The sequence below is a fragment of the Hippopotamus amphibius genome, chromosome 4, assembly GCF_030028045.1.
Source record: "Hippopotamus amphibius kiboko isolate mHipAmp2 chromosome 4, mHipAmp2.hap2, whole genome shotgun sequence".
NCBI classification, from domain to species: Eukaryota; Metazoa; Chordata; class Mammalia; order Artiodactyla; family Hippopotamidae; genus Hippopotamus; species Hippopotamus amphibius.
In genome coordinates, this window is record NC_080189.1 from 12734981 (window position 1) to 12745494 (window position 10514).

A 10514-nucleotide genomic window follows, 5' to 3' on the forward strand; every position below is an offset into this window, starting at 1 on the left:
AAGCTATTCTAGTAGATTGCAGAAATCCCTTTTGTTTCAACCAAGCTGAGATACTTGATATTTTTTTATTAATATTAAAAACATAGGGCAAACTCTAGTAATTTTACTATATCTTCCACAGTGCTGTTTCTAGATTTTGACACGAATCCTATTTGTGCCACTTAAATGGTTTATAGACAGATTTATATCAGGCAAAATGCTTCAGTGCATTGTGAATAATGCGTGTCCCAGGCAACTCATGTGTTTTCAAATCGGCACAAATTTTGAGCAGTTCTAATTTTCCCTACTTGATAAGAAAACTGTGAGACTGCATTCGCATGCCTGTGAGGGCAGTTTCTTCTCCTAAGGGCAAGGATTCCAGGGAGTGGGGCTACCTCATGCCTGGGCCTCCCCTTTAACTTGTTTCTAAGTCAAAAACTCAGACTTTAAAAAAAAAAAAAACTAAGAAAAAAAATTCTTATCTACTGAAGAGAACAGAATGGGTGATTAAGGCGATCCTGGGAAATTACCACAAACTGAATGTCTGGTGAGAGTAACCACTTTTCCACTCTTGGCATAACTGTCAATGGCTTTTGCAGGTTTAGGCCCAACTTCTGTCTACACAGGAGATAATGACAGCCATTAACCCACTTCCTCCTGTGGTGTAAGAGGGGAGGAAGCTCTAGAGGAGGCTCTTGGATCTGGGAAACAGAGGTTTATGAACAGAGGGGAGGTAAGGCTTCAGCTCTGTGTCTCTGCTGCTGGCACAGAGATACACGGCTGAGTCCCCCAGGCCTGCTGAGCGGATATCAAGAGAACAGAAAGAGGTGGTCGGCCGGCTGGAGTGGAAGTTATCAGAGGTGTCTTTTTCATTGTTGAGTTCTTTATCGTAGTAGTAAAGCAGCAGTTTTGGCGCTTGGCTCAGCTTCTGTTGGTACCAGTACATGACATCATGATTCAGATTCTGAGAACAACTCAGGGTCACTGGTTTTCCCACCCTGGTAACCAGGTATCTTGGCTTCTGGATGACCATGGCACCCATGTGACCTGCAGAGGAGGAGGAAGATTTAGGGACAGAGTGAAGAAGGAGAGTCATGTTGCTGCCGTAAATGAGAGGCACAGAACTGGGGACAAGCTTTAGTCAGGTGTCCTTTCTGACCAGGATTCACCTGCTCCAAGGAGACAAAGGGCCACACAGTGGAGAAGGCTGGGACCCATGGCAGGGCCAGGACAGAATGAGGCATCTGTCTGTTTCAGACTCCGATCTCTAGGTTGTGAGGTGGGAGTTCCGAGAGTCCCTGGTCCCTCATAGGCAGATCTGCCTGTGATGTCAGTTTCACCAGGGCAAGGGCACTCCTTGCTGTGATACTGTGCACAGCTTCCTGCTTGGCAGGGGCAACTGGCCTTGGCTGGATCAGGTATAAAGCAGAAGTGATGTTCCCTTATTTGTCTCTGTTCCTATATATGCTCCATTTCATCCTGGCCTCTCCATCTCACTCATTTCTTTTATCCTATAAGATAGTTCAAGTTTCCTCAACATATGGATAATTTTGCTGAAGTCTCACTTATAAAACCTGTCGAGATATTGTCTGTGTTTTGCTATCTGCATCACAGATGGATGACTGATGTTTGCAAACCATCCTCACCTTCATGCAGAATCAAGTCCTGGAATCCCTCTCTTTGTGTCCACTTTTCAGAGGGTATCAAATAACTTTTCTACACCGTTTATCCATCAGTGATACCAGAATGCCTCCTTGTGGCCAGTAGAAATGCGCCTAGAAGCAGCCTTTGTACACTGGCCTGAGGATATCTGTGCAAAGGGTGAGCTGTATTAGGGCTTAGAGGTGTATCTAGCTCCTTGTTCTGCTCCAACTGGACCCGGAGCCCTCGGTTCACCACGCTAGTGCACCAGCAAGCCTCACCAAGATGCCAGAGCCCCACTGCAGCAACTGGACTCGACCTCACAAACCTTCAGGGTTGGCTGACACACATCTGTATTTAGCGCTAATCCATGCTTTTTACATTAAAAAAAACCACACCCTGTAGAAAAGGAAAATCAACTTTATGATAACTGACCTGGTTATTCCACTCAAAAAGGGGGGTTTTAAAGTATTTGGAAATGGATTTGTGCTGGACAAATGTTTAAACTTATTCCCCCCATTATCAGGAAGCAACCTCTACAAACCAGGAGTGAAGGCATTTTTTTTCTGGTATTTGAAGTAATTTTTATTTTTATTTATTTTTTATTTTTTTAATTTATTTTTTAATCTTTATTTGAGTATAATTGTTTTACAGTATTGTGCCAGTTTCTGCTGTACAACAAAATGTATCAGCTACATGTACACATATATCCCCATATCCCCTCCCTCTTGAGCCTCCCTCCCACCCTCCATATCCCACCCCTTAAGGTCATCACAAAGCATCAAGATGATCTCCCTGTGCTCTGTAGCAGCTTCCCATTAGCCACCTATTTTACATTTGGTAGTGTGTATATGTCGATGCTACTTTCTCACTATGTCCCAGCTTCCCCTCCCCCCAGTGTCCTCAAGTGTGTTCTTTACGTCTGCATCTCTATTCCTACCCTGCCACTTTGATATACTATTTTTATTTCCATCGGGGACACTTGTTTATCTTGTAATAAGAAAGCATATAAAGATGTGGCCATAGTCAGCATCACAATTCCTTTTAGATCAGAGCAGCAAGGTAGGCAAGAGCCCGTTGTGCTTGGGAGTTTGGGATTAGCAGATGCAAACTCTTGTATATAGAATGGTTGACTAACAAGACCCTACTATATAGCACAGGGAACTATATTCAATAAACCATAATGGAAAAGAATATACATAAAAGAATGTCTATATGTGTACAACTAAATCACTTTGCTGTGCCGTAGAAATTCACACAACATTGTAAATCAGCTACACTTTGACAAAATAAATTTTTAAAAAATAGATTTGCATAGATTGAGTTCTGTGTAAGGAGCCCCAGAAATCCCCCAAATCACAGACAGCCCTACCCAATCTTTCTTGAAATACTCGTGTATTTCAAGGGTTAATCCTGGTTTTCCTTTCCCCTTCCTTGGGGAGGAAGCACAGGGAGACTCCTGTTTAGGGCTGTCCTGAGTGGAGAGGAGGGAGGAGGATGTGGTTCTGCACAGCAAGCACGTGGCTCTGAAGCACTGTGTCTCGGCTGCTGGCACAGAAATAAACTCCTGAATCGTCCAGCTCTGCCAGGTGGATCCTCAGAGTGGACGACGTCCCTTCAGTCCTTTTCGCTGAGAATCGGTCTTTGGGCATCCCTGAGTCATCCTGCACAGACTCTTTTAGGAAGTATATCAGAAACTTCATTTCTTTCCCCACAGCACGTTGGTACCAGAAAAGATAATCATGTCCAGAAATTGGGTCACAGCTCAGATTCATGGCCTGTGTCTTCATTATGACCCTGTGGCTGGGGGACTGGGTGACTCCAGCTGAGATGTGTCCTGTGGGAAAAGACAAGAACAGCCATGACAAGAATGAACAGGAAAAGGGCCAAGTGGAGATTTTCTCAGGACTCACTTGCTCCCAGGAGACAAAGCAACACTAAGCTGAGAAGCCTGGAAACCATGGCAGGACCCAGATGAAAATGGTCCCTTTCCCAGATGAGGGAACTTGTATGTATGAGCAGAAATGAAAGCAGATCCATATCCCGGTGGCCCTATAAAGTGTGGGCCGGCAGTGACATCACCCTGTTGGCAGACGTTCACAGGCTCAGGAGCTCCCTCTAGAGAAATAGGAGCGTAAGAGCACATTTTCTCCCAAGAAGGTTGCACCTTGAAGGGTGATGAGGAAGACCTGACACCAATAAAAATTGGCCTGTTTGTGCATTTACTAGGTATTGACCTCCTATGTGTTCAGTCTTTGCCTCCATGATTACCTTGCTTTCTCGACTTCCTTCTTTGTCAAATCTCCCTCTGCCTCCCTCTTATACACGTGATCTCATTAGGGCCCATCTAGCTAATCCCAGATAATCGCCCCTTCTCAAAATCTTAATCACATCTGTAAAGTCCATTGTTGCCATCTAGGACAACATCCACAGGTTCCAAGGATGAAGACACGGGTATCTTTGGGGGTGGGAGTCATTATTCAGCCTGGCACACAATCCAAAACGTTTTGCTGATCAGTTTGGAAATTTTTGTGGGTATCATTTTCCTGTAAAACTAGTGAATCAACTTGGATTCTTTGTGTATAGATCTGTAACTGGCATTCTCTTCAGTATTAAGCTTCAGTGCTCGTCAGCTCGCAGACGCTAGAGGTGGAGGAATCAGGGTGGCCCGAGCATGCGTGGGGGCTGTGTGCAAAGGAGACGGAAGGGGAGCGTCTGGGAAGCATCAGGGCAGCTTCAGGGGTGGACTTCCGCCCTGCAGGCTTCTGCTCAGCCTACCTCGCCCTGCCTGACGTGTAGTAGGCAGTAGAGCAGAGGCCAAGAGGAAGCCGCTGAGTCTGGATCCGAGTGCCCTGAGCCGGGGGAGCAAGTACAATTAACAGCAACAACACGAGTTGGTTCAGTGGGGACTCCAGAGACCCAGCGCTGGAGTATTTCATTCCCATGCGCTGTAATGATAGTACGGTTCTTCTATACCCTTCACCCAACTTCCCCTATGGTTAACATCAGGCATAGCCATGATACTTTCGTCAAAACCAAGAGTTTAACTTTGGTGCAACTCAACTACGGGCTAAGCTCAGATTTCCCTAGTTTTTCTAGTGTTCTGTTCCACGATCTAATCCAAGACACCACATAGATTTTAGATGATATATTTTCTTAGACTCCTCCAACCCATGAGAGCTCCTCAGTCTTTTCTTATTTTTAATGATGTTCACACTTTTGAAGATCACCAGTCAAGTATTTGGTAGAATTCCTTTCAAATTGGGTTGATTTGATGCTTGCTTAATCACTTGAAACCCCAGTGGGTAACATTTACCCTGAGCCATGGACTGTCACCCTCTGTGAGAAATTTGTGAGAAATGCCAGGAACCAGGCCCCTACTGCCTTCCCACCACACATTTCCTAATGGGATGGTTCGTAACCTTGCGCTATTGCCTTCCCTAGGGATGGTAAAACACCAGACCCCTGTGCTGCCAGGGGAGGAACCTAAGAAGAGTGCTGAGGATGGCTGGGGGCTGGAGCCGGAAGGGGAAGCAGAGGTTTTCTGCACAGGGTGGGGTGACTCTGAAGCGCTGTGTCTTTGCTGCTGGCACAGAGGTACGTGGCTGAGTCCCCGGGTTCTGTGGGCTGGATCTTCAGAGTGCAGAATGACGCGTTAGGCATCGTAGCTGAGAATCGGGCCTTGGGCATCCCTGACTGGTCTACAGGAGCTTCGTAGCTGAAGGAAATCAGAAACTCCAGTCCCCGCACCGAGGTCTGTCTGTACCAATAAAGGGCAGCGTGGCCTGACATCGGCTCACAACTCAGCGTTACTGCTTGTCCCATTTTTGTCACCGCATGCCTGGGTGTCTGGATGACTCCAGGATCTTTGGACTCTGTGGAAAGGGACAGGGTTTAGGGACAGAATAAAAAGCATAACTGGAATCATAACTGGAAAGTCATAAAATGCAGATTCTTTATTTCTGGGACTTACCTACTCCCAGGAGACAAAGGGCGACACAGCAGAGGAGCCTGGTGGCCATGGCAGAGGGCGCGGGAGCAGGCTTCACCCAGAGGAGGCTGCTGAGCAGACACAGAGGGGCGGGGTTCTCATGGCTCTCATCTCCACAAGGCGGAGGGAGAGGGGCCTGGCAGGGACACTGCTCTCTGTCACTGCTCAGAGGACCTCCTTCCAAAGGTGAATGTTCACCCTCCGCAGAAGATGGACTGGCATCGGTTCTGACTATTTGGGGATGGGTTGGTTCATTCAGAGATGCCAAGCACCTTCACCAGCTGTCGCCTCCCACAGCCCTGGGGCTCGTATCCCTCTGCCTTCTCTGACGGGTCACACATCACCTGTCTGTGGGATGTTTCCCCCTGAACGTGCCATCAGCACCCCAAATTCTGGACATCAGTGAACTACTTGTTACATCTCAAGACCCTCAACCGTCCTCTCGCTGGCTACATGAAATCAAAATAATTGCTTTGGAGGTCGGGCTTCGCCCCAGTTTCCTCCAGGAAGACTTTAGACTTGGCCACCATGCTCTTCTCGAAGGGGCTACATGCAAGCCCTGGGAAGAGACAGGACTGTGAAGACTGTATTCCCAGTGAAACCTGGAGACCAAAGCCCTGTGCTGCATGATCCCTGCCCCCAGCCCAGGCCCTCTGGTATTTCACAGGTCACTGTGAAACATTAGTTATTCACTTAGCCAAAGGAATAATAAAAGATCACTTAAAAGGTAAAGAAACTTAAAATCTGTTATCAAAGGCACTTCGACATTTCAAGAAAACTTGTCCTCTTAACAGAGAGAAAAGCCAACTTCAAGTTTTACACCAGCTTACTTTTTTTTTTAATATACATTTATTTATTTATTTATTTATTTAATTTATTGGCTGTGTTGGGTTTTTGTTGCTGCACACGGGCTTTCTCTAGTTGCTGAGAGCGGTGGGCTACTCTTCATTGTGGTGCGGGGTTCCTCATTGCAGTGGCTTTTCTTGTCGCAGAGCACAGGTGTGTGGGCATCAATAGTTGCAGCGCACAGGCTCAGTAGTTGTGGCTCACGGGCACTAGAGCACAGGCTCAGTAGTTGTGGCACACAGGCTTAGCTGCTCCACGGCATGCGGGATCTTCCCAGACCAGGGGTCAAACCCGTGTCCCCTGCATTGGCAGGCGGATTCTCAACCACTGCCCCACTAGGAAGTCCCTGCACCAGCTTACTTTTAAAATTCATTTACTCAAGTAAATTTATTCTAAACTTAGTCAGTCCTGACCATGCACACAACTCTTTTTTTGGGGTCCGCTTTCCACAAAGCTTCCTATCACTTTCTGTATCATTACTTTATTTCCCATTCAGAAACAGCCACCTGTAAGTCACACCTACTTTCTTTTCCCTTGATAACGTCATGCATTCCTCATGCCTTCCTGAACACACACATCCTACTTTCCTTAAGCAACCATGAACTGTCCTTTATGACAGCATTCTGTAGATCGGTGAACATAAATACCAGTGATAATTTCCAAAACATCCTTTACTTTAGAGAAAATGGCACCAAACTTATTTATTAATAGCCCAAGTCATCTTTAGTTTCTTTGTAAGAGGAAGCCAGTGTTCAGTAATTAATGTTTCAGTATCTTATTTGATTTGGGAATGACCTAGCTATCTAACAAGTTTCCATCACTTCACCTAATTTAGGCCAATTCTAGAAGGTCAAGTTTCCAGAATCTGGAGAGACAATTTTAGATACACATTCCTAAAGCAGAATTATTTTTATAGCATTTATCTAAAAGCTCTTATCTCATTTACCTTTTCTTTCCATAAAAGTTTCTTCCCATAAAGTTGCTTTCCTTGCTGACAGATTTGTAACAGATATAACAAAATTTATTTAGCTTATATTACACCTAGATATAATAAAAGTGTTATACTTAATGTGGGTGACTCTAAAAACATGTCTAGATTATTTAGATCAACAAGCAAACATTAATGCTAGATATCACTTTAATACTGAATATTTCCCTGTTCATGTGATCCTGAAATTTATTTAGCTGAATATCTCTTGTATTTGGAATTATTTAAATTTGTAAGCGCTTACTTTTCTTTAAGTCAGTTAAATAGAGCTCATTTACAAATTAGCACGGCAATATTATCCAAAGACAAAGACACATACTGAGACGCACATATATCTAGACAGACACAAGAAGAGATATAGCTGCATTTTCCAAACTTAGTCACTAATTAGATATCATAATTTAAAACTCACTAGTTTATAAATAACAGTTGAAATAAGAACAATTTTAAAAGGCTTCTTCCAGTTTTTTTTTTTTTTTTTTTTTTTTCCCTTTTCAATCTCAGGAATTAGAGATGGTTTAGATAATTGTTCCTGAAAGCTCAGGTCTCAAGGTTCAGGGAGAGAAAAACAGGTTCTCCCTAGCAGTAATTATTCCCTTAGGGTCAGAATTCTGAAGAGAATTTGCTTCCTTCAAGCTAGTTTTCTCTACTGGTTGGGAATTAAATGGTTGTCAGTGAAGCCTTTGACTGGCATTGTGTACTTGATGCAATTGAAGGTTTATAATTTTCATAGATACCCCCTTTTCTTTCCTTTCTTTTATTTATTTATTTTTGTCATGATTTTGAAAAGTTGGTCAGTCGATATAACAAGGGTGTTTGTATGTAACACGGACCAGCCTAGATTGTGTCTTTTGACTAGAGTAGCCATATCCTCCCCTAAGCCTCCTAAAAAGGGGGAGTTGAGCAAAGGATCATTTTGGTAGTTAGAGAGTGATTCAAGTGTCAAGCCAGAATGTTGCTTAAAAGTGTTTTTTCCTCAAACGTTCCTTAATAGTCCAGCATTTATTCATCCAGTCTTTGCTTGCATTGTTGAATCTCTGTCCAGTCTACGGGTTTTTGGAAAAAAGCTCTGAGAAAAGTTGCATTCAGTGCGAGCCTGTGGTTCAAACTCCCTTAATGGATGTTTTCATCCTGCGTTATTTATCAATTCCCTTACTTTGCTTTCAGAACCTAACAGCTGTATTAATTGATATAGATCTGAAAAACTCAGGCTCGTAGGTCCGATGGTCATCTAAAACTCCTTAGCACATCCCAGTGGATCCTGACCCAGATCGGGAAATTCCTTAGCCAATGCTCTAAGTTCTGCTCGGATCCACAGTGTATATGCAAGAAGTACCAAGGATGGTTCACCTCCCCGTAATAGGTTTTTCCTTAAAGGGAGCTATATTCACTTCTGACATTCTATCCTCCTTTTCTGGGGAGAGGGGAGCAGCAGGAGGCAGAAGAATTGGGAAAGAAAATAGACAATTAACATAGAAGAAGATACATGGGAAAGACAGAGTCAAAGACAGTGCTAGAAGCCTTTCTAGTTTACACGCTTCTAGATATCAATCAAAGTAAGCATTCCGCCAAGTCTGCTTGATATTAAGGCCGGCTTTTTTCTAACTGTGTGCGCAAATAGCAATTTTGGAATGTCAAAATAACCCCGACTTGGTCATTTTAGGTTGAGATCTCCTTTACTATAATTTCCCAATGAAGTAGGTACTTGCAGGTATAAGGTTTATACATACCTAAACCTAGCTGGGGTGTTAGAAAGAGGTTGGCCTTCTGACATCCCTTGTTTTTGTGAGAGGCTCTATTTCCCATTTTAAGGTTGAATTTGTCTGGGATAAAACACACCAGTGAAATCGTGTGGTGGGCCAGTGTGCTGCTTGTGAGTTTCACTCCTCTAGGCATCACCCCAGAGTCGCTTCAGCTCTCTTACGTGGTCTCGGTCCTCCCTTCGGTCATCTAAGACCACCGTGGGTGCTCAGATCGCTGAACGGCCAGTTCTTATTTTGGGACCCCCGGCGTGCAAGTGTTATAATTAAAGAGTGGGTTTCCCTATGGGACGACTGCACGGTATGAGGACGGTGCCTCCACCACTCCTGTAAATCCCTCAGTCCCCTGAGAGAGCCATACTGGCCAGGAGGAGCTCCTGTCCCTTGTCTTCGGAGCAAAGCTCTCATGTAATATCTTCCCTTCTATCCTGACAAATTCTATTAAGGCAGCCGAATTGAGGAAAGGCATCAGATCAGCCTCTTATCTAACCACTCAGCCAAGACCACTCAGTCTCCTACAACAAAGCAAATCCCAGTATCTTTCAACTGAGCCCCACTCCCCCCACCCCTTCCCCATATCTTTCAACTGGGTGGATGTTTCCCTGGTATCTTCCAACCAGGCCTCCACAGGATCTTTCACTTGGTGGGTATTCCTTGGTATCTTTCAACTGAGCCCCACCCAGTATTTTTCCACTGGGGGGGGTATATCCCTGGTATCTTTCAACCAACCCCCCCCCCCGCCCCAATATCTTTCAACTAGGAGGAGGCAGGTACCTGCTACACCACCAAATAAAACTAATAAGGATCATCAACCAATATGGGAGATCCGAGAACCAGGAGAATTTTACCCAAATCTGTCTGGACTCTCTGAGGAGGTGGATGAGCTCAAGGGGCCTCTGCTGGTACCAAGGCTCTGGTTCCTTGTAGAGTTCAGGCGAAGGAAAGAAGTCCACTCTGGGTCCCTTATGCGTGGTCACCAAAACTGTCAACTTTAAAAAAAGGCAGAACGCGAGCGTTGAGAGTTAAGTTTTATTTGGGGCAAAATGAGGACTGCAGCCTGGGAGAAAGCATCCCAGATAGCTCTGAGAATCTGTTCCAAAGAGGCAGCGGGGGAAGCTCAGTATATACGTGAAAGGGAAAAACATGTAATCAAGCACATATTGTTTACAGAAGGTTACTGCTAGTCACAAGGAGCAGTTGTCACCATGAAGGATTTTCAGTGTTTTTCTAGATATGAGGCGATACAAGCATTGGGCCCATAAAGTTGGCTCCTGAAAATGTCTAACTATCTCAAGACCTGTTCTGCAGT

General features: G+C 44.7%; 1 protein-coding gene across 1 annotated transcript; it reads right to left on the minus strand.

Moving 5' to 3' along the window:
* Window positions 1-661: 661 nt before the first annotated feature.
* On the minus strand, window positions 662-5666 carry LOC130851809 (uncharacterized). The gene is made up of 3 exons (XM_057732541.1): window positions 5594-5666; window positions 5184-5495; window positions 662-1026 (listed from the first exon to the last, which is right to left on the minus strand). Exons 1-3 carry the CDS (start codon window positions 5640-5642, stop codon window positions 662-664), a joined length of 726 nt encoding a protein of 241 aa, XP_057588524.1. The 5' UTR covers window positions 5643-5666.
* Between the last annotated feature and the right edge of the window lie 4848 nt (window positions 5667-10514).

Bases quoted from the DNA above. Each gene is read 5' to 3' on its own strand.
- LOC130851809 (XM_057732541.1), bottom strand. From the start codon at position 5,642: ATGGCCACCAGGCTCCTCTGCTGTGTCGCCCTTTGTCTCCTGGGAGTA. The intron at 5,496-5,593 runs GTAAGTCCCAGA...CCCTTTCCACAG, and splicing joins CCTTTGTCTCCTGGGAGTAG to AGTCCAAAGATCCTGGAGTC. The intron at 1,027-5,183 runs GTCACCCCACCC...CCTCCTCTGCAG, and splicing joins CAAAGACACAGCGCTTCAGA to GTCACATGGGTGCCATGGTC.